The sequence below is a fragment of the Lactuca saligna genome, chromosome 7 (assembly GCF_052625555.1).
Source record: "Lactuca saligna cultivar CGN05327 chromosome 7, ASM5262555v1, whole genome shotgun sequence".
Classification (NCBI taxonomy): Eukaryota; Viridiplantae; Streptophyta; class Magnoliopsida; order Asterales; family Asteraceae; genus Lactuca; species Lactuca saligna.
This window is the reverse complement of record NC_136423.1, coordinates 111,433,098-111,457,723: the sequence shown is the minus strand read 5'-3', so window position 1 is coordinate 111,457,723 and position 24,626 is coordinate 111,433,098. Positions and strand designations below refer to the sequence as shown.

At 34.5% G+C, this 24,626-nt stretch overlaps 1 protein-coding gene across 1 annotated transcript in view; it reads right to left on the bottom strand.

The window, feature by feature from the left end:
- Nucleotides 1–838: 838 nt before the first annotated feature.
- The window catches only part of LOC145007148 (protein SABRE-like), a 43,812-nt gene continuing 20,024 nt past the window's right edge, over nt 839–24,626 (bottom strand). Inside the window, 19 exon segments of the mRNA XM_078966131.1 lie at nt 839–1,226; nt 1,486–1,846; nt 2,312–2,479; nt 2,561–3,016; nt 3,104–3,205; nt 3,422–3,494; nt 4,397–4,536; nt 4,824–5,054; nt 5,402–5,651; nt 6,624–6,742; nt 7,232–7,467; nt 7,519–7,633; nt 8,148–8,222; nt 8,670–10,442; nt 10,939–13,047; nt 16,776–17,030; nt 17,380–17,457; nt 17,555–17,725; nt 18,452–18,671. Coding sequence (XP_078822257.1) covers nt 1,048–1,226; nt 1,486–1,846; nt 2,312–2,479; nt 2,561–3,016; nt 3,104–3,205; nt 3,422–3,494; nt 4,397–4,536; nt 4,824–5,054; nt 5,402–5,651; nt 6,624–6,742; nt 7,232–7,467; nt 7,519–7,633; nt 8,148–8,222; nt 8,670–10,442; nt 10,939–13,047; nt 16,776–17,030; nt 17,380–17,457; nt 17,555–17,725; nt 18,452–18,671 — 7,111 coding nt within the window. The 3' untranslated portion in view covers nt 839–1,047.

Sequence of the window (24,626 nt, the reverse complement as noted above, 5' to 3'; positions counted from 1 at the left end):
CTTTTGTTTTTTTCATTAACAATAATGAGAATTTGTAACTCATTTTTGTTTTGTAGAGGTATAATATGTAGGGCTATAAATGTATCGAACGAACACGAACGATGGTTATTTATATTCGTTCGTTTAAGTTAGTCGAACAAACAAACGAACACGAACGGATAAACGAACATGTTTCTTGTTCATGCATGTTCGGTTGTTTTACAAATTCCATTGCTCATGTTCGTTCGTTTATGTTCATGAACATGCAAAACAAACATAAATGAATGGAGATAAACAAACATAATTGGACATATAATATAGTAATGTATTCAAACACATTTAAAATTAAATGAACTTAAATGAACGAAGATAAACGACCCACATAAATGAACGTTCACGAACATATATGAACAAATGAGAGCAATGTTCATGTTTGTTTGTTCAACTAAACGAACGGGAACTTTCTTTCATGTTGGTTCATTTATTAAACAAACTAACTTTCTGCCGAACGGTTCATGAACAGTTCTTTAAACTTTCTGTTTGTTTACAGCCCTAACAATATATCATAGACAAACCGAATTGGGCTAAGACATGAGACTCCTTTTGTCCTTATCTTCCCAAGTGGCTGCATGTGCTTTAGCTTCATGGTTTTAAGAAAATTGTTTCTTAATTTTTGAACACTGTGTACCATCCAATAAATATAAATATAAATATATATATATATATATATATATATATATATATATATATATATATATATATATATATATATATATATATATATATATATATATATATAATTAGTTGAGTTGCAATGATGGTAAAAAATTTCACCGTTATTTTGATTCTAAATACAGAAATTTCATGTATACATAATCATGAACCTCTTGAGTATTGTCAAATCGCCTGGTAACTAGAACATCTACAACATATAAATTGTTCCGCGTATACAACTCCCATAAATAGGATCGAAAGAAGGATCAAAATTGCAGTTAAACCATTATAAAGAAACTATATATCTACATGGTTCGTTGAATTGATGAACCTGGGTTGTTTTTAGCCACCACATTAGGGTGTGGATGGTGGTTTTTCAGCAAGAGTGTTTTCCTGGGCAGTATTTTCTTGGGCAGCTTTTTCTTGGGCAGCCTTGTACTCGAGGTATTCCTCAAAAGGATCACCACTCGAAGAATCAGTTTCAGATGCCCCGTGATCTCTCGGTGAAAATGGAAGTCCGTCAACAGAAAAACCTGATTGATACATAGGGAAGCTACATTAGTCAAAATTTTCTCAAGTTATTTGGCCGAGTATACTTTGGTATCATTTTCATGGTAGTATATAGCAACACAACCTATGAGTTATGGAGCATGTTACAACTAGGCATCGTCACTAACTCAGGAATGAGTTGTATATAAAAAGTGAGGGGATAGCATTTTTAACCTTTATTATGACAACATAAAAAATATCATGTTATATGAAATCCTAAGATAAATAAAAATGCAATGCAACCTTTTTGTGAGTTAAACTTGTTGGTGTGGCGTTTGATGAGCTTCTTGGCTCTTGTTATAGTGAGTTGTCTAGCAAAAGGAGAATAATCCTCGCTATCACTCCACTCGCCAGGCATTGGCTCTTCTCCTTCATTTCTCATTGTGCGAAGGACAAAGGCCTTGGCCTTGCGGCGTTGTGTCGAGAATAGTCCTCTAACAGAGGTAACGAATCCATCACCAGCTCCATCAGCAGTAGTAGGCCGTTTAGGAAAACCTTCGGATTTGCAGCCATCCTCGTTGTCGCTATCGTGATCAAGTGTTGGGACATTCGCTAGATTTGGTTCTTTGTTTTGACTATGCAACTTATCTTTGAACTTCTTACCCTGCATCAACCAACATTTATATATTCATTGTCATAATAAACTAGTAATAAATTAAGCATAACCAACATAATAACACCATCTTTTAAACCAAGTAAATGGACACAATAACACCTATATTTTATATTTTTATAGCTAGCCAACTCACCTACATGATGCTCCATTTTCAAAAGGCAAACCAACTCTCATTAGAGAATTTATGGAATCAAACATACTACACAATATCTCTTAATCTTTGTTTACAATGTTATCTAATTTGTGGATATAATATTCTTAGCAATTTCGTCTCCATTTTCAAAAGGCAAACCAACTCTCATTAGAGATATTGCCTGTTTTGCTAATTAACCTTAAGGGAAAATGACTTAAAAGCCCAATGAAAATGGAACATCATGTACATCTTAATGCCTTTTGTCTTCAAAAAGTTAAGCGGTTTTAAGTTATTAGAGACCGAATTTAGGTGTTATTTACCTGCATGCCAGTGACAGACTTGAGGACTCCCCAAATAACATGCTTTTGAACTCTGGCAAATAGCTTCTTCCAAGTTCCAGTGAATTCAACACGGTGGAATGAATCCATCAGCAACCTCAGATCACTTACTGCAAATCTTGAACCTTCATAAGTCACCAGTAGTTCCACCTGTTTCAATGGAAAAATAAGTGCTCTACTTAAACTTTGGAAAAGAAGTCATCACATAATTTTTATCTATCTCTGAAATACCTGACTTATCTTGATATTATGAAACTCTCTAATCACCTCAGGCTTGCCTTTCTTTCCGTCGGTTGGTTTACCTACCTTCTTTTCTTCATGTCCAGGTTTTGAAGCTTTTCCAGTTTTTGATGATTTTGCATAAGTTTTTGGGTCCTTGGCTTTAGGTTTACTCAACTCTTCCTGTTCTAAGGATTGCATTTGTTCTAGAAGTTCATTAGCCACAGATTCCGCTACATTTTCTTCCCATGTTCTATCAAAAGAAGAGCTTCTCCTTAACTCAGGGACTGATACTTTCCCTTTCTTTGATGCCTAAATGCATGCATCAAGCATTACTTACTAAATGAAACCACTAAAATAAATCTTAAGACTTACCAAGGGATCGACAGTGGTTGATTTGGAGGATCCCTCTAATTCCTTGGTTTTGCCTCTTCTTAAACCAGCAGTTGTCGAAACCTTCCAAACTTCCTATTTGTCGAAAAGTCACATTCAACTTCTGAAGTCCTAAAAAAAAAAAATTATTTGTGGTTGAGATATATATAGTAAGTTTATGACCTGCCGCCGGTGGCTGTCTTGTTCCTCCTCCGTGAAGAAATATCCACACATCATCCGATACATCGTCTCAGTCAAATGTATTTTCAAGGGGTAAATATCGGCCTACATGTTCAAACAAGATGAAAAGCATCGTCATATGTGCAAATAAGCGTTTGACACACACACACATGGACCCAACTCAATAGGATCAACATTTCATAATGATAGTGATAATAGGTAAAAGAGATTTTGCAGCTATCCAAAAATATGGACATGTAATCTTAAACACCAAGATGGATGTTGAAAATATTGATACACGACATTTGTAGATAGAGATACCTGGAACAATTCAATAGGTGAGGCACCATCCTTTGGAGCGCCTAGTTTTGCATCTACACGAATCATGACTTTCCTGCGACCCCACAAAACTAGTATCAGATCATTCAGGAATAACTTGTATACAAATAGTAGGGTGAAGGAACCAAGGCCATAAACATACAACTGATTACAAAAGTTATTATTTTTATTTGAAGTAACAATGCCTGGTTTAGTGAATCAGATAACCGATACTCAGGGACAATTGCAACAAAACCAAATCTATACTTAGGGACAACAAATATTACCAGACTCGATCAATGCAGAAAACTATTACAGGTCAAACCAGGTAAAAGAAGTTACAAATAAATAATGCAAGTACGTATAAAATCAGTTGCATTCTTTATGTGAAGAATGCTTATAAGCCCTCCATAATCTTCATATGAAGTAACAAATTTACAGCAACACTCAATAATACCAGAAAATTAGGATAGGATTCCCGTTCGTTCGAGAGGAATGGACTCTCCAAAAGAAGAACAAAGTACTCTTACAATTCAATTCTTAGCTGCCAAAACAAAAACCTCAAAAGGGAAATAAATACTACTAGACATAACTTGGGAAGTGGTCCCAAAAACAGACCTGGGACAGACAAAGATAGTGCTCCTAACATAACAAAACAGCCAAGAACAACCATAATACCAAAAGACCATTCTACCCATAAAGCCAAAAAATAACAGAATAACTCTACTAAAGCACTCTAGAATTAGTTGGGGATTATCAAATGCTTGCCAAAATGCCTCAAGACAACAAGGAAAGGAGGTGACATGACAAGAACAATGAAATGAAAGCTTTTGCATGGTCAAGGTCATCAAGAGTGAACTGAATGCACTGAATTTAGCATACATGAGGTTCATTCTTATGAGAATTACAATTGTGGATATCGGTAACCTGCAAAGGTAAAAATCAGCGAGAGAGTATTGGCAATCTAGATTTACTTACTTTCCCCATTCGGAAGGAGGATTCCATGCGGCCAGAAGTGTATCTGATTTAGCATTAGGCAAGCGGTTTTTCACAACACAACACTTTATTGTGAATCTAGCAACACCAATATCTTTATAATCTCTGTCAAAATCGTATATCTGCATACAGAACAAGGATTGATATATAATTTCCATAATAGGTCCATAGAAACAAAACAAACCAAAAACCAGAATGCTTAAGACCTTCAACAGTTTATACTACTTACTGTGTTTGGCTTGCACTGGACTACGACTGGACAGAATTTTTGAAATTTTTTGTGTCCTACGAAAACACACATGAATGCCGCCCTCCCATCAAAATAGCCCTAGAAAGTCTGTCCAGTAGTCCAGTGTGCCAAATGCAGACTAAAAGTCTTAAAAAAAAACAAGAATATTGTAATCCTTACCATGTCATTTATCTCGATCTCTGAAATAGATTTTCCATCGAGGAGCATGCTCCATGCAACTTTCTTCAACTGAAAAGATACGTGCATGGCACATGACGGGCCTTTATTCTTCTCTTTCTCTTTCTCCATTAGTTGTTGCTCTGCAACTTTCTGCAAAATCACCCTCAAAGAAGCAGCCACAGCCTTTCTGGATTTTTGTGCATTAATGACCTCTTTCCTAAGCATTTGCACCTGTGAAGATCAAGTTCTAGTTTTCTTATATATACTGTACCTCTCTACCAATTTCTCATTAGTAACTTTCACTAATGAGAAATTCAGTTGATATAGTAATATTATACCATAATGAACCCCACATAAATGCGACTATCTACGCCATGGACACTGAAAGTAAACAACACTCTCCATAGTCCACAGGAAGTGCTATATTTTGTCATTTATTTTCGGTGGCATGCTAAAAGGTTTGGATGTGGATCGGTTTATTTAAATAATAGTATAAAACTAAAATATATAATATGAATATTACATATATTATGCCATTTATTATCTGAATTAATTAGTTGAAAAGGTGTGGATGTTACCAATATAGGTCTGGTGGAGGTTACGGCGAGTATATCCCCTTCCTTTTCTGAGGGCAAATCTACAACGGTATCAGATGGAAGAGAAAGGTTCCTTATATCCTCATAAAGCAAGTTTTGTATGCGTTCCTTTTGTTCAAGTTTGACTCTTTCTAGTTCTACCTCTTCAATACCAGCAGGCACCACCTCATAAGCTTCCTCCTCCATCTCTTCATCATCTTCTGCTGATTTAAGAATGCTACTTTTTTGAGGCCTGAATTACATACAAGCTTTAATACAAGAAACTTTCTTTCCCTCCAGGAAACTCTTACTTTTATCCCTAAAACTATAGGGATAAATGCAAGAAATATCAATGTACATTCATCCTACTTTTATTTCTTATACTTGCAGCATTGCACGTTGAAATATCTACCAATTATAGCCGCAGCATCCAAAAATATAAAGCAATTTGTCATTACTATAAAAGGGTAGATTCTTCAAGGTATACTAGAAAAGTAATTAAAAATACAATGCTATAATTGGGTGTATTTTTGAAGTACGATGCCTTAATAAGAAAAACTTGAAAGTGCAGTATTGTAATAGAAAAGATTGGAATTAGGATGACATAATATGAAAATAAATTAAAGTGTGTTGCTATATATATATAAATATATATATATATATATATATATATATATAGAGAGAGAGAGAGAGAGATGGAGAGAGAGAGTCAAGTTCTTTTGAAAACCAAAAGATTTGTGAGAACTTGCGAACTCATAATCAACTCATCATTTCTCAAAATCAAAACCACCAATCTTCAAATTGTGCGTCTAAGCCATATCTAGGCTCAAAAAAAGATTTGACGATTTATTATTATTATTTTTTTTTGGTTTTTTTGGAAATGTGGATTTATGCACAATCAGCAGTCATATGGACCGTTGATGAACACATTCAGCAGTCATATTGACTATATGCAAATTTCCAAAATGAATCAACAAAATTATCAAATCTTTTTTAGCTTAGATATGGTTTAGACGCATCATTTGGAGAAGATGAGTGTTTTTGGTTTTGAAAAATGATTAGTAGATTATGAGTTTGCAAGTTCTCACATTTTTTTGGTTTGCACAATAACTCAGCCCTATATATATATATATATATATATATATATATATATATATATATATATATATATATATATATATATATATCTTGATGGCAAAGAGTAGATGAGGATCAAGAATCATACTTTGGTGGTCTGGCCAAGAGTACATTGTTGAGAACATCAAGAATAACATGAAACTGACGAGATGTCATGGTTGCTGTCATATTATCAGAATTAAAAGCGAGTTCTTTTAAAGGTTTCACCTGAAAAATAAAAGTTTCAACGACTTAAGTAATACATTTCAGACCTATGGTGAATTTGTCTCTACAAAAGGCCTAAGCTGGTGAGCATCATGTGAGATGTAAATTAGGTGGCACAAGAATTCCTATCCACATTGGAATTGAAACTCCAACTCTATGGTTGATATTATTCATCCAGTTTCTGCAAAGATATCGCCTCAGAACCAATGAAAATGAAACTGGAGAGTGGTCTCTAGAGTTATTATTGTTCTTCCTTAATATTCTATTCCTTTTCACTCAACACATGTAATTCATTGGAGTGATTCAACTTCAACATGCCGCCTTTCATCTCAAGAGGTTAATGAAATGTAGGCTTACGGGTAGGGTAGAACCACTCAAAACTGCATAGTCTTTTGGTTTTCAGAAAATCCAATCGAGGGTTATCTTATCTATTACTAAAAACTCGGTATTTCTAGAAAGAAGCATATTATAAATAAGAATTAGTGGGGAGACCTTTAAATCTGCTGTTCCACCATTGTGTGTTGTGAAGCGGAAGTACATATCACAAGGGGTGAAGACCTGTTCAAGTAAAGCCCCAGTGCGCTTTACTTTTGGGGAGCTCTTCCTAATCTTTGGTAGCCATTGGACTCCAGCCCCTGGATCCACGTCAGTAGGAGCAACATGAGCCTGCACGTGTTCCAACATCACAGACAGCTCTGACCGGTTCCATATCAGTTCAGGAACACATCCTGCATCAACACCACCATCACCACCACCACCACCACCACCACCATCACCACCACCACCACCAGCAGCAGCAGCAGCTTCTTCAATCGCCTCTAATACAACATTTACAACTTTATGAAATGACCGACCTAAAACTCTCCCACTAGAAGCAGCCACCAAAAATCTACCCTGTTTGTTCAACATTAACATACTCAGATCCTTACCATGCACCACATAATCGATATACAAACGTTTTTCTGGACTTGTTAAAAGGTTCGACTTTTTTATTATCAGAACCATGTCTTAGTTCTAGTTTATAGGACTGAATGTAAAACACAACATACTTTCATTCTTTTATTCGTATATTATAGTGTCCTACTTTCAATTTTTTTTATTATACATCAAAAAAATAAAAAACAAGTTGAAACGCTCAATAATTAATTAATCCATTGTTAAAGAAGGAAAAAGAAACTATCAAAATTTTAAAAGAACTCCATAAGGGACCATTTAAGAAGGTGGTGATTTTAAGCTTGTGGAAAACCAGAAAATGGAATTAAACCCAAACTAAACACGCACACACCATCCCCCTTTTCAACCGTTCTCTCCTTATTCTTATGTGAAATCGATAATAATAGGATCCTTAAACCAGTTTCAAGTGATTATATTAAGAAAAAATATCAAATCTAAGACCTCAACAACTTACATTGAAATCTTCTGAGTGAAGATTGAATTGGGGCTCAATAACATTCACCATGAAATTACAAGTGCCCTCCTCATCCTCCTGAGGGCCATCTACATTGACATGCTTTGCTGTCAAAATACACTGAAACCTTTAGACATACCAAGTGATGTTTGATAATGAAAACCCATAAATTGATTAGATCAGTGTCTATATCCTACTTCTTCAACACAACTTTCAGGGCTAAATGAAATAAATAGCAAGATACTTCCATTCATTTGATTAATATAGCATCCTACATCCATTTCTTTACTTTCACTTTTCTTCGTATTATGGCATTGTACTCTGAAATTAGATGCAATTTTTTTCGTATGGGGAGATTCTACTTAGAAAAATCTATCCAATCATGGCATGAAAGATTGCTTTGTTTTTTGGATGTCATTGGGTAGATTTTTCGAGGTACAATGTTGTAATAGGAAGAAATGAAAGAAAGTAGAGGATGAAAAAATAAACTAAGCAAAATGGAAGTATGTTGCTAGTTCTTGCATTTATCCAGATATTTTTTGTTAAGGTGGGTTTGCACTTACCGATATCATCAAATGTTTGATGTTCTATGTTATTTGATGGTGATGGAGACTGATCTGATTTTGAAGGTTCCTTTGATTTGGGAGAAGCAGTTTCAGTTTGATCAGTAGAAGCGATGGTGTTGGAGACATCTTCTTGAAGCGGGACACTTTTATTTTGGTCCTCTAGAAGCTTCCTCTGGGCATACAAACGAGAAGGAGAAGGTTTTGGAGGTGCGACTGCTTTACCTAACTCAGCACCCCACGACAAAATAGCATTTCGGTTCTCAATTGCTAAAAGGATCTTAAGCCCATACACAAAAACCCGCTGACAATTATCAGATATCACAACATTATATCCATCATCATCACTTGGGTCGGACCTTTCTTGATCATCACTATCACTTCCACGTCGACATATGGATGCCCCAAATTTCATCTCTATACTTTTTTTGCAAGATTCTTGCCATGCCAATAATCGTGAACAGTCTGCCTTGGGGGATTGCTTTCTGATGATAAAATAATCAGACGACAATAAAAACCCTCCGGAATTATCATTTACAACTTTTTCTTGTGAGGTGGTCTTGGATGCTGTAACTTTGATAACACTTGTTGGATCTTCCCTATCTAGAAACACCCTAGGCATATGAAGATCAACACCAAGGTAAACAACATCAAGAAGATCACGCCTGCTATCAAAAGTGAACTTTTGCTTTCCACGACCTAGATACACTTCGGATTTTAGCTTTGACATCTTAAAAGTCAATCCTTTTGCTATATCACTTTCATCTAAAGACATATGTCGTATGCGGGTTGGAGTTGAATCAACCCGAAACATAATTTCTGTTATGACTTTATCTAATGCCAAGTTTCCCGATCTCGCAACTCTTGGGACACCAAACCGGGGGTAACGAGAGAAAAAACGCAGTTTTACAGGAGGGAGGTAATTCAAATTCCCAAATTTTAGTAGCCAAGAAATATCATGAGGGGCAAGACTTATAGTAGGCGAATCAAATGAACTATCTTTGGACTGTGATTGATTCTGAGGTCTGAGAGCCAAATTAATCCGCATGGAGAGGGAAGTGGATCGGAAAGGATCAAATATATACTCACGGGCTTCACCTTCAGACGGGAGTGCAAACAAAAAATGGTTAAGAGGGTTACCAGAGTCACACCCCCAATCCATGGCAACTTCAAGAATGAGAGTTGGGGCTATGAAGAAAGGACCCTGGGTGCCAGCTGGAGGTTTGATGGTTGAGTTTTTCAGCAAACTCTCCAAACTGCTTGTAAAAATCTTCAACTCCCTTGCAGAAATGTAAATCCTGCCATCGGATTGCTGGATTTCGATATGCCCAGAAGACATTTGGAGTTTTTCAGATTTTTCATAAGGATCGGCTGTGCCAAGGATGTTAAATAACATCTCGGAGAAAGATAAGGTGGTTTTTCCATGGATGTAGTTTCTCATTTCATCCCACCATGGCAAGCTTTTCTCTTTCTTTGGAGGAACAACAAAGGGATTCGGGTCCCTAACACTTAACTTGGCCCTGCGTAAAGCTACAGTGAATGCATAGCTCAAATCGGCTAAAACTGGTTCAAACCCTACTCCAAATGAAACTTCTCCTTTCTGAAAATGCAACGACAAATCTAAAAATGTTTTCATTGGTGGGGTTGTACCACCAACCGAACGATACATTTCCACCTTCCTCCATTTACCAATATACACCTGGTGAAGAGTTTGGGGCTGGAAAGGTGTAGCCTGCAATCAGGAGAATCATTCAGAATACATCCGGCCCTGACACAGATCAATAATCAGAGTGTGACAATGAAAACAATCTATCATCACATTCATAAACTAGTATATATTAATCACACTACACAATTGGTTTCTGACTTCACGCTACTTTGTGCAAGTACATTTCGTAAAACAAAAATGGTATGACGTTAACAACGCAACAACTCTAGATGTTTACAAGAATAACCATGAAAAATACATGATGCTCAAGCACTGTGAATCTCAAATATTCTATTTTCTCCTGGATTAATTTCTAAGTAGTGATTTCTCTTCAATACCATTAAAGAAGCACCATTTTTATATAATACTTGCAAAGATCATTTTATATATAGCACAACACCGTTGTTCGTATGAAAATATATGAGGGTAATGGTGGCAACCTTTACTGAATGAAATTGGAAAAAGAAGAAATGAGAAATGGAATACTGTTTGCAATTAAGAAGATAAGGTGTTATTTGACCTGTTGAGCTAGCACAAGGCGACCTTCACATTTACCAGAAGTTGCAGCAAGAAGAGGATATGTATAGTCTCTTAGCTGAGCCACAAGTGAACCCGCCTGCAGATTAAGGTTACAACCGTAAACACGAGCAAATGGAATGTTAGATTCTCGAGCAACCGGATCAAGCTTCTGTACAATTTGTATCATCCCTGCTTCACCACCTTCAATTTCTGTCAAGGTTATGTCAAGTGCTGTGCCAATAACGGAGAAAAGAGAGGTTCTTGATGCGCTAAACTTGAACCCTGACTCAAATCCTTCCTGGCAGGCACCCGATCCTTGTGATATCACAAGGGCCTGGCATGCTTCATAATAAGATCGAAATGAGTTCTTATAGAGTTCCTCTCTCATTTTTTCAAGAGACGATGCATCATGCACACATGTGGATGTGGATGTGGATGTGGATGTGGATGTGGTCTTATCTTGGCCATCATCGTCAGAATCACCAACAGGAACATGAGCTGGAGATTGGGTAGTTTTGGAAAGAAGATCATCCAGAAAGTTTAATCGAATAGCCATTTCACGGGCATCTTTTTTCCTTAAGTGATAGTGTTCATCAAGCCAACCCTGCAATGGTTCCTCCTCAATTTCAGCAGTTAACTTACGTATATACAACTTCACACGACCAAGTTTTGAAGAGCTTGGTTTTTTCGGTTTCCCACTCTCGCTCTCTTTTTTCTTAAACGGGAATATTATTTTCTGTTTAGCAGCAGCTACAAGCTTTAAAGCTCGCAACATTTCCTCAAAAGAATCATCGAGAGCACGTAACTGCAATCTAAATGGCAAGCAAATATGCATATCAAGGCCTTGAATCACATAATCCCACTTAACAGCCGGATCAGAGGCATTAGGAATGCGGGAAAGTTGCATCCTACCACTTTTGAACACTCTTGTTGCATTAAAACTTAGCATTAGTCTCTCAAGAAGTACACCTATGCGTGCATTTTCAGAAAAAATTGATTGAACCTGAATCATTGTCTCTACACCATCTCCAGCTTCAGCAGTCACCGTAAGCATCTCCACATCAATCGCAAAAAGAGATTCTTTTTTCTTTACCGACTCTTCTTTCTTAATTTCTTTATCTATACTACTACTGCTACATTTATCCTTGGTGAGGTCTTGTTCTTGTTCTTGTTCTTGATGCTTATGATTGTGAACAAGTAGCTTTAGCCGTAACCCTAGTTCAATTAATGCTAATTGAACATCGGGCTCCCACCTGGCAGTGATCGTAGTGGCACTAAAAAGAGAACAAACGGATACCTCTTTAAGACCACCTGCCCTCCTAACAAACTTTGCTTTCTGCATGTCAAACAATGACACTTTAGTGCCGAAACTCTCATCTTCCATAATTTCCCGATATGCTGATGTTATTCTTTCTATGTCCACCTGAGTCGACTGTTTCTCTTTGTTTATAGACAAGCCCAGATGGATAAGCTCGAGTCCGATCGAATATTTTACCGTTTTGAAATCATCGGAAGCTGTTGATTCTACTTTTGCAGTACGAGGAGTCCCATCAGGTAAAACACTAATAAGAACACGGCCACCTTGTGATCCATAATTCACACGTTTTGGATCATCAACAATCTCGTTATCCAAGCTTACGTCACTGCAGAGATTCATTGAACACCTTTCGAGGTTAAATTTTACTAATTGGATCCCTTTCCCTGATGACTTGTTTGGACGAGGTGCCTCACTTTGCGTGGAAGATGATGTATTAACAGCTGGCGATGGGCTTTTCAGTAATGCCTTGAACATTAAAGCGGTAGATAATAAGGATTGGACACTATTGAATGTCAAGCACATACCGATACTAGTTATGTCAACTGAGAGGACTGATTTTAAGTTGGACCCATCTTGAGAAACTGAATCTATTGCCTTTTTTCCGAAATCCAGGACAATTTTTGCGATATGCAACACTGAAATCGTGTTTGTTTCCACGATAAAAAGGCTTGCTTTCAAAGATTCTTGATATTCGTTGGCCATTTCCAGATTCAAATCATCGAGTTCAAAATGAACTATGGTGCCTGTACTAGATGTGTTGTTGGCAAACACACGCGGAGATTGCAAGCAACCCTGCAAATGAAGAAAGAAGATGTAAAATTAAACATGAAAATATCAAAAAGGTGCACAAGATATTTTAGGCCCGAGGCAAAACCAAAAAGGTGGTCAGTCAAACTACCAAACTTTATAGGGTTATATGTAATAAATAGCAACATACTTTATTTGATTTCTTCCTATTACAACATTCCACTTTAAAAAAATATACAAAATATAACAAATTCATCCAAATACAAAACAATTTGAACGGATATAATTGGATCAATTTTACGAAGTAGAAGGATATAATAAGGAGAGAAAGAATGGAAATACAATATTGTATTTGTGTACACTTTTCAAAGTACAATGTCATATATAATAAAAACAAAAGTACAATGTTATAATAGAAAGAAATGAAGGTAGGATGTTGAATAAACTAAAGTACATTCTTAGTTTTTGCATTAAGTACAAATTTATGTGAAATAGCATGGAAAAATAGCAAAAAGACATTTTCTTTAAACGTCCATTTCAAAGGCTTGAACCCACATCTCGAGACGTGAAAACCATGTACCTTATCCACCAATACTATAACATATTTCTAATGCATGAGAAATAGCTTTATATATAAATGAGTTCCAACCAATACCCTTTCATTTGATTCAAATTTAACAAGAGAACTACGATTAGTAGGAATCAAACATGAGTGTCTTGTATAACAGGTAAACAGACTAACCAACTAGCCTGTAGATTTCAGTTGCAAGGGGAATAGCACAAACACACACACATACACACACACACAGATATATATATATATATATATATATATATATATATATATATATATATATATATATATATATATATATATAGAGAGAGAGAGAGAGAGAGAGAGAGAGAGAGGAATAAGTTCAAATAAAAACACTAAATAAAGTGAGAATATGAGAACATTGTTTTTTATGATATTATTCCGCTATGAATTTTGTATGTTTAGTATTGCAATAAATTCTAATGTGAATATTAACATATGATTATTCATATATTCATTGTTTAATAATGACATAAAGATCTATATACAAATTTCATAGAAGAATAATAACCTAAATGTAGTGTTCTCACGTTCTCATTTTAATTAAAGCTTTCTTATATATATATATATATAAGGCTTGAAGAATATGTGGTTGTTACATACCTAATATTAGATATGAAACCATCAAAAATTACATAGTTTTAACAAAATGCAATCAAATCTCTATCATCTTTCCTGCATCCTCTATGTAAACTTATGATGGGCTTTGTATATATTTTTTTTATGGAGTTTTCAAATTTTAATTTTGCAATACAAAACGTGTATAATAATATTTTACCAACTACTGGCAGGTCTTTATATTGAAATTTAATACAGAAAACTATAGTGAACAATTGAAAGTGTTCATCAAAAAGCCGAATATACCTGATCCAATAACCTATCAAGAAGAACCATATAAGTATACGTAGAGTAGGTGCCGGAGGAAGTTATAAAACCTATTAGATGTCTAATAAAAACAACACATTCAAAATACATAGATATTGCGGATCAATCATGAATTAGATATAATATCAGTTCAAAAGCAATAGAAAAAAGCTAACGATGAAAACAAATTATGTTTTTGAATCAAAATGAAGTCAAATTTCATGTTTATATATATATATATATATATATATATATATATATATATATATATATATATATATATATATATATATATATATATATATCATGGTTCTAAAAAGCGTGCCATAACGAGAGGCGTGGTGTAGCCGTTACGAAAACATCTAAAGCGGGTTTGTGAAGCGTGACGCCCAAATAACGTACCAATGTGCGCCTTATCGCGTTATGGCATGAGTTTTTTTCAAGGAGTGGGTTTTTTTGTTTTTTTTTTTTTATCGGACCTAAAATAAATGAGTTTTTGTTATCTTTTTTTTATTAGATATTAATATAACACTTCTAAAAACTTCATATATTTGATAAAATTCAATAATTATATGATTTATATCTTTTAATATATATATATATATATATATATATATATATATATAATATAGTTACGCATTGAAAAACGCTATGGCTCGCCAAGGCTTATCATGACTTAACTTTTACCTTGCCGTCAAGCCACGTCTTACCTTATATATATATATATATATATATATATATATATATATATATATATATATATATATATATATATATATATGTTTAGGTTATTCTATTTTAACCAATTATTGTGCGGATTTCGTATGCTATGAGAATTACTAAGAAAATAATTTGTTTAGCAATGCTAATACATTCAAGCTTTTAAAAATATCTTCATTTTCATGTATTCTCGCTAATTATTATTTATTTTTGTTCTAACACATCGTTTTCCACTCATTTTAATTCTGACAGAATACAATCAAATAAAACATTCTAACAACATTCTGACATAAATGAGAATAATAATAATAATAATAATAATAATAATAATAATAAATGAGAATAATAATAATAATAATAATAATAATAATATGTGTACAATAACCTTATAGACGATTTAATTAGTGGGAATGTGTGTTAATGACAATAGTTATGTAAGATTGAATATATTTATATTATCAAACAACATATATTTTTATTATTTTCATAGTATACGATATCCGTATAATAATTAGTTAGAATACTTGACTCTCTCTCTCTCTCTCTTATATATATATATATATATATATATATATATATATATATATATATATATATATATATATATATATATATATATATATATATATATCGACATATTTATTGTTGGGGCCCTAGCTATATTTACCGTGCGTCAGGCATGCATGCGCACACACATACACACACACACACACACACACACACATATATATATATATATATATATATATATATATATATATATATATATATATATATATATATATATTAGTATGTTAATAATAGTTTAATTCTTGAAGCCATAACTAGACCTCCTCAGCTTCCTTATCCAACTACATACGAAAGAACAAACAAATTACCAAGTTACCAATGAAGCCATCTCAATCAACTTTAGTTTCACTTTGTTCTCGGCATATAATCTCAAGAGAGTTATTAGAAGGCAATTGTAATATGGTCAACTAGAAAGAAAAATTCTTAGAAGTGGTCATGCTTTCAAAGTTGTCAGCATCATTTGTATGAGTTGAGGTATAAAGTTTTTTGATCGTCCCCCATTTAAATAGAGTTCATAACCTATTGATAAAATGCTATGCATCCACTTCAGTCTAATAGGTTAAGTAGGGGTAGAAATGGAGAAACAGTTAATTAAATTGAGCTAAATTTAGCTGGGGGAATCTTTTGAGAGTGGATGTGTAAATTAGGAATTTTATCTTTTGTTTCTGTTAGTATGTTGTCCTTTAAGTAGGCTGGAGAAATAAGGTAGAGGTATCTTTTAGTGAAATCTGGTCATTGTACTTTCTGGGAGAGATGTGGTACTCTCCAATTGCCATGAACCCTTATTTTCAATCTTATAAAAGCATGTGAGTAGTGATTTTGATTATCTTTTCTTACTTCATCTTCTAGTGTTTATTGAATCATTGTTAAGCTTGAGTGAGTTAATAGCATTTTATATTCGAGATGATTAGATAAACAGAAGATGAAGTAAAACATTTTATATTCAAGATGATTAGATAAACAGAAGATGTTAGTCACAGAAATTCCAATACTATACTGCCATGTAAGAGATAAAAATACTTACATGATAGACTGGCAATCCTTCCAAATTAAAAAGTGCGATTGTTGTTTCTGGGGCTGAGAATGTGCATGTCCATATAATGACTTTAGATTCATCACTTGACTGGATCTTTACTGGATTGGCACTTTCATCTTTTGGCCCTGCTTTTTTCTTCTTTGGGGGCCGCAGTATCATCAATGGCTTTAATCTTGCCATAATTATGTTGCATTGTGTGCCTCCCAGCTTAACATCAATTTCTAATTTAATAGGTGATGTTGGCTGTAAATACATATTCTTTTATAAGCTCAGAAGTCTTTTAGGTTCACCTCTACATGACTAAAAGATACAACATATATAAATGATCCCAAATACGTGAAAATATTCCACATTACTATAAAGGATTATTTGTTATATGTTCTGCATATTTGTGGATATAAAAATAATAGTTAGTATTATCAGTTCATCAAAATATTTGATGACAATTTTTAATGTAAATGATAAAATAGAGCATACTTGTGAAAAATAGAGCATACTTAATCAATAGTTACTCTTAGTTTGCCATACTTCCTGCAACATTTATCATTTGATGATAAAATAGAGCATACTTGTGAAAAACTTAAGAACTTACCGGTGACTGAATATAAACAAATGAAACAACAGCAAGCTTGAATAAATTAAGAACAGATCTTCCATCTTCTTTAAGAATCTACAATATAATCGAGTGATAACAACAACAACAACAAAAAAGATTGTGAGCAATAGGAATAATATTAAAGAACAAGAAGTTGGTGTTGTGTCCATACATGAATCTCACTGAATTCTAATTGAAGATCAAGACATGTGCTTTCTCCAACATTCTCAACAGATTGAGATTTTATGCTCTTAAACTGGACAGCTGTGATGTTATTCTCCATTACAATATGATGCTCTTTATGTACAAACTTCAGATCCAACTTTGGCAAAATGATGGAAACCTAATATGCAAATAAAGTGATCGTGACTAGCTGCTTTGGGACTCCAACACGTCCCATGAGATAGAGGCTAGATGACGATTGTGGCAAAATAATTGTTTTTTTTTATGGATTTAACAAAATCTCTGTTAATTTAAGATGGCCCAGGCCCCAGGGATAGAAAACATTAAGAAATAGTAAGAGGGATGAAAATGCAAAAAAGATTATATTTTGGACCATATCCAAAAAAAAGTGATATAACACAGGGATGAAGCTATAATTTACTCCCACTACAAATAAAACTAATAAAAAACAACGGAGAATCAAAATGATATTAAAAGTTCTGCAGGTGAGGAAAGAGAAAGAAAGTATTTTATTAACTTATTAGCTTATCCCAGTATCAAAATAAATTTTCAAAAAATAGTGTTTGGATAAGTTTATATGGTCTAAAAACGTTATGAATTGATAAACATTTTTTAGTGTGTGCCAAAATGACCAAAAAAAGACTTCTTAAAAATGTGAGATATATATAAGTTATAAGGGTTTTTGATAAGTTATGGGTCAATAGCTTATCAAAAATAAGTTATCTCGGGTTCCACACCGTTATAAGTTGTTTTTAAAAAGTTGTATATCCAAACACTCATTTTAATTTATATCGGTGTAGAACTGGTAACAATTTAAAAAGCTCATTTTTTAAGCTTAGCCAAACACTCTCTTAGTCCACAAGGTGTGTAAAAAGCAGTCACGAACCTTCTCGGGGAACAAAGAAGCGTACTTTGCGATGGTCACAAATGCCACTTGTTTCTTTTGTTGCTTCTTTTCAGAGTCAGTAGTGGTAGTGGTAGATTGTATAGGTTCATTGTCGTGAGTGTCTAATGACTTCTTCTTTTTGGAAATTAGATCCTCATTTAGGTCTACACTAATTTCTCCCAAAGATATATCAATGTTTTTAATGGAGACTCCCATTTCTCTACAAACAAGATTGTAACGGTATGAGATAAACTAATTATGAAGCTATGTAGTAATACTAAATAGCATCCACAATATATAGCTATATAGGGACTCTAAATTACAAAGGATTTATATGATTGATCTGTTATTGTATAGCTAATAAATACAATGTAACATTCCAAATTTAAAGGTAGAATTATTTTTGTTAAATTAGTTAGGAGATAAATAATTTAATAAACTAATAATAAAATAATAAGAGTTTTAACACTTAAATTTAATACAAAAAGGGTTAGAATAAGCAAATTGTAACGACCGTAGGTCCAGACTAGTCAATTTAGAGATAATAAGGGTCGAAAACGACTTTTCGAAAAAAGATTATTTAGAATAAATAATCTTAACTAAGTTTTAGAATACGTCTCAAGGGTTCCGTGCATATAAAGAACGCCGAAATCCGAGTTATAACGAATAAGTTATGGTCCGTCGAAGTTTTACGGCAAAACCGGCACGACACCAGGAGACGTAAATAGTGAATTTACGATGGAAGAGTTTTTAGCCTTAGAAATATATAAAAAAAAAAAAAAAAAAAAAAGTTTTAGTATATGTTAAACCGAGAACATACAAAAAAAGAACTCCCAAATCTGACTTCGTATGAGGAAGTTATGAATTTTCTAAGATTTTGCTTAGCAGTGCACAGTCCGAAACTCGAATTTTAGATCGAGAGGTTTTTGGCCTAGGCAACCTAAATGAGAATTGAAGATCTCATTAATAGGAACTCAACGGTAAAAAGACAGATGAAAACAGAGTCTGTATGTAGAAGTTATGAATTTTAAGCGAACACTTAACAGTATAATCTCCTCGTACTGTTAAATTTAAGATCGGTCGAGAATTAGCCGACGGAGTCAAAATGAAAGTTGTAGATTTTATTTTACCTACACGTGGATATAAAGAACGTCAAAAACGAAGGTCGTATGTGAAAGTTACGAATTTTAGAAGTCGGAAGTGTGCTGTGCGAAAATGGGTGATGTGGCACAATCTTGGTCATTGCTTTCTCCCCAAGTCTTGCCACTAGATGGTGACATGTGACACCAAGTTCAGCCATTTTCACCCTATAAATAGAACCCCTCTCACTCAAATTTTCTTCACACATTTCCCATTCTTTCTTCTCTTTACTCTTTCTCTAGAACCTCTCTAGCCCCGAAACCCCCGAAAAGCCTAAGGAACCTTCCTAGCACGAGGCGGAAGCCCCAGAGTGTTCGATGGCTCCGAGATGAGCTACGCCCATGCTATTTTTATAAAACCCGCTCTAAGTGAGCTACGCCCATGCTATTTTTAATATAGCTTTTATTTAATTATAGTAACGTTATTGGGAACTTATAATAAGTACTTGGGCTATTATTATGGGTTATATAAGTATTTTTTTTTTAACGTTTATATAATAGTAATAATAGCTAGACTATTAATTAGTCTCGGCGAATAATATACTAAACTCTAGTGGTAATAATAGTAGGTTTCGTCGAAGGAAATTATTTTTTAGAAGCGAAACATTGTTTGAGTTCAGAATCACCACCTTTTCAAGTGAGTGCATGGCCCCTTTCATCCTACACATACATATGAAGTATTTAATATAAATTACGTGCTATGTGTGCATATTGTCTGAATACTTGTTCTCTAGATTGGGTGAAATATTTTTATACACCTTTTAAATGATTTAAAATGTATATATATTTTATATCTACAAAATGTGTTGGGTAAAACATGAGTAGATGTAATAGTTGATGTGTGGCCAAATAAAATAATGAGAGACCTCGATATAGATGTTATTGATGATCCAGTCATCTAGCGGAGTATAGATGACGACCACGGACTATTCTAGACAGTCCAATGGAATGCTAGCAGACTCGCAACCTGTAGGTGTTTATTTAAACTGTATGCTCACCAGCAGTACTCAATCCTCCACATGGCCGCCTTATTTGACATGAATTGCTGAGGAACCCGCGAAGCATGTGTTGTCACATCGATGAATGTCCTTAGACTAGGTCCCTTGTGTTAGATGTTTTAGGGACGTAAAGTGAGGATAATGAAAACGGGTAATCGGGTTTGTTTGGTTTGATAAAGTTAATATTTTTATTTATTGTGGGTTGAAAACCCTATGTACTCACCAGGTTTCCTAACCTGATCCACTCAGTATATTTATATCACAGGTGTTGATATGAAGTCACATTACACTGAGAGATTAAGGAGATATAAATCACTAGTGATAATGAATGTAAGTTCTGTTTATGTTTATGTTTCTGTATTGATGATGACATCCCAAATGTTTTAAAATGAATAAAAATACATTTCGTTGGAAATGATTTGATACGTACTTATCATGTTTTACTGGGAACAAATTCCGCAATATTTTTATTAAAAGAGGTACTCTGATTTTTATAAAGCATAAACAAAAAAAATATATCTTTTCTGGCCGTAAAAATGGGGATGTCACAGTTGGTATCAGAGCATTAATTTAAGCGAACTAGGAATAAGGATTTATTTATAGACTTAAACTTAGAATGCTAAGCGATGATCGTGATGAGTGTGTCTAATATATTTTAGGTAGTACACCTGAATAGACACAAGCACTAGCTTAATTAGGGAAGATGCCTAAAATGTTTTATGGGCTAAATGGTTTGTTATGCTTTATGCTATTGTTTGATCGGATCTATGGTCTGATGTCGAATGGATCTGGAAATTTTATGTGTTCAGATTTCTAAATGTTTAATTACGGTGTTAGAACTGATATGTAACTTTTCGAAGTAATAAGGAGGAATACGCGTCTAAATCTTCCTCTATCTATATTCTCGTCTCGATACACTGAACGCCTACTTTGGTGTGCAGAACATCATGGTGAAGACTCGTAGTGAATTGAGTGAATGGAGGAAATGAGAAGGCTTATGATATTGAATGGTACCTATCGGAAGATATCGTAAGAGTGATATCATGCCTTTAGAATGCGTATAATAAATAATACGTCTAGTACGGGAGAAGTACATGTTCGATTAGTAGAAAGAAAGATTTTTGGTATAATCCATGAAGTTATCCTATCGCCTGACATTTCCATCACCAACCGAGTAAAGCAGAATTGATGATTGAAGATACGTATAGAAGAAGTATTAATAGAGTCTAGAGAAAATTATATGATTGTTTGGAGACATTTGTATGTCTTAAAATTGTTTATGTGATAATGACTTGGAGAATTGTGAGACAATACTTGGGACAAGTATTAGTAGGTGTGAAAGGTAGTAGAGGCCTATACTACCGAAAGCATATGACTCACACTTGGATCAGGGAAAGTCACAAGGTTACCAAGAAGCTAGTAATTGATACTATTTTATTCAAATATGTCGTTACCATCGTTTCGGTAATGACTAAGAGGATGATTGTTATTCCGACCCTAATGGTCATATCGAATTGAGTCCGACTACGATAAGTATGTTACGTGGTTCAGAGAACCAAGTTTGATGTAGCATCTGACTTAAATCGGAAGATTGAAATAAAAGATAATCAAAGTGATCGGTAGAGGTATCACGATAGTGGCTTGTAGCTGGAAATTCTACCTTTTAAGATGTGATTAGAACATGAAGAAATGTATAGTCTGTTCTGGAAGACTCTAATAGACCTGAGTCTAAGCGTGGGAACATACAATGATAAGTCATTAGAATATGACACATCGGTCCATTTTAGTAATAAAATAACTTATCTTAAGTTTGTTAAGAAGAAGAAGCAGTCTCCAGTAAGGATCGAGATTGTGACCTGAAGGTCATAATTTGGAGACTAATGTGAGATAGGGAGCAAGTGCAAGATCGAGTACCGCCTGCAATCAGGAAGTCTTAGAGTTAGATATCCGTTCGAAGAAACATCAAAGTTACAGTTATTACTTAGGATGAAGAGATAACGTATGGAGTCATATTGTGAGCCTTGTTGCATTGATGATACCGGGACGTAATCATCCTAAGGGGGAGATAATTGTAACGCCCGTAGATCCGGGCTAGTCAATTTAGAGATAATAGGGGGCGAAAACGAATTTTTGACAAAAGATTATTTAGAACAAGTTGTAGAATACGTCTCAAGGGTTCCGTACATATAAAGAACGCCGAAATCCGAGTTATAACGAAGAAGTTATGGTCCGCCGAAGTTTTACGGCAAAACCGGCACGACACCGGGAGACGTAATAGTGCGTTTATGATGGAGGAATTTTTATCCTTATAAATATAAACAAATGTTTTAGTATACGTTAAACCAAGAACATACAAAAAAAGAAAGCCCAAATCTGACTGCGTATGAGGAAGTTATGAATTTTCTAAGATTTGGCTTAGCAGTGCACAACCCGAAACACGAATTTTAGATCGAGCGATTTTTGTCCTACATGACCTAAATTAGAATTGAAGATCTCATTAATAGGAACTCAAAGGTAAAAATACAGATGAAAACAGAGTCCGTATGTAGAAGTTATGAATTTTACGCGAACATTTAACAATATAATATCCTCGTACTCTTAAATTTAAGATCGATCGAGAATTAGCCGACAGAGTTAAAATGAAAGTTGTAGATTTTATTTTACCTATGCATGGATATAAAGAACATCAAAAATGGAGGTCGTATGTAAAAGTTACAGATTTTAGAAGTCGGAAGTGTGCTGTGCGAAAATGGGTGATATGGCACAATCTTGGCCATTGCTTTCTCCCTAAGTCTTACCACTAGATGGTGACATGTCACATCAAGTTTAGCCATTTTTCACCCTATAAATAGAACCTCTCCCACCCTCATTTTCTTCACACCTTTCCCATTCTTTCTTCTTTTTACTCTCTCTCTAGAACCTCTCTCTAGCCCCGAAACCCCCCGGAAAGCCTAGGGAACCTCCCTAGCATGAACCGGAAGCCCCGGAGTGCTCGATAGCTCCGATAAGAAGAGCTTTTCAGCTTGAGAACGCTGCTCCAAGCAAAGCCAGGTTTTCTATAAAACCCGCTGTAAGTGAGCTACGCCTACGCTATTTTTAATATAACTTTTATTCAATTATAATAACGTTATTAGGAACTTATAACAAGTACTTGGGCTATTATTATGGTTTATATAAGTATTTTTTTAATGCTTATATAATAATAATAATAGCTATACTATTAATTAGTCCCGACGGATAATATAGTAAACTCTAGTGGTAATAATACTAGGTTTCGTCGAAGGAAATTATTTTTTAGAAGCGAAGTGTTGTTTGAGTTCAGAATCACCACCTTTTCAAGTGAGTGCATGGCCCCTTTCATCTTACACATAAATATGAAGTATTTAATATAAATTACGTGCTATGTGTGCATATTGTCTGAATACTTGCTGTCTATGTTGGGTGAAATATTTTTATACACGTTTTAAATGATTTAAAATGTATATATATTTTATATCTACAAAATGTGTTGGGTAAAACATGGGTAAATGTAATAGTTGTTGTGTGACCAAATAAAATAATGAGAGGCCTCGATATAGATGTTATTGAGGATCCAGTCATCTAGCGGAGTATAGATGACGACCACGGACTATTCTAGACAGTCCAATGGAATGCTAGCAGACTCGCAACCTGTAGGTGTTTATTTAAACTGTATGCTCACCAGCAGTACTCAATCCTCCACATGGCTGCCTTATTTGACATGAATTGCTGAGGAACCCCCGAAGCATGTCTTGTCACCTCGATGAATGTCCTTAGACTAGGTCCCTTGTGTTAGATGTTTTAGGGACGTAAACTGAGGATAATGAGAACGGGTAATCGGGTTTGTTTGGTTTGATAAAGTTAATAAACTTATTTATTATGGGTTGAAAATCCTATGTACTCACCAGGTTTTCCAACCTGACCCACCCAGTTTATTTATATCACAGGTGTTGATATGAAGTCACATTACACTGAGAGATTTAGGAGATATAAATTGCTAGTGATAATGAATGTAAGTTC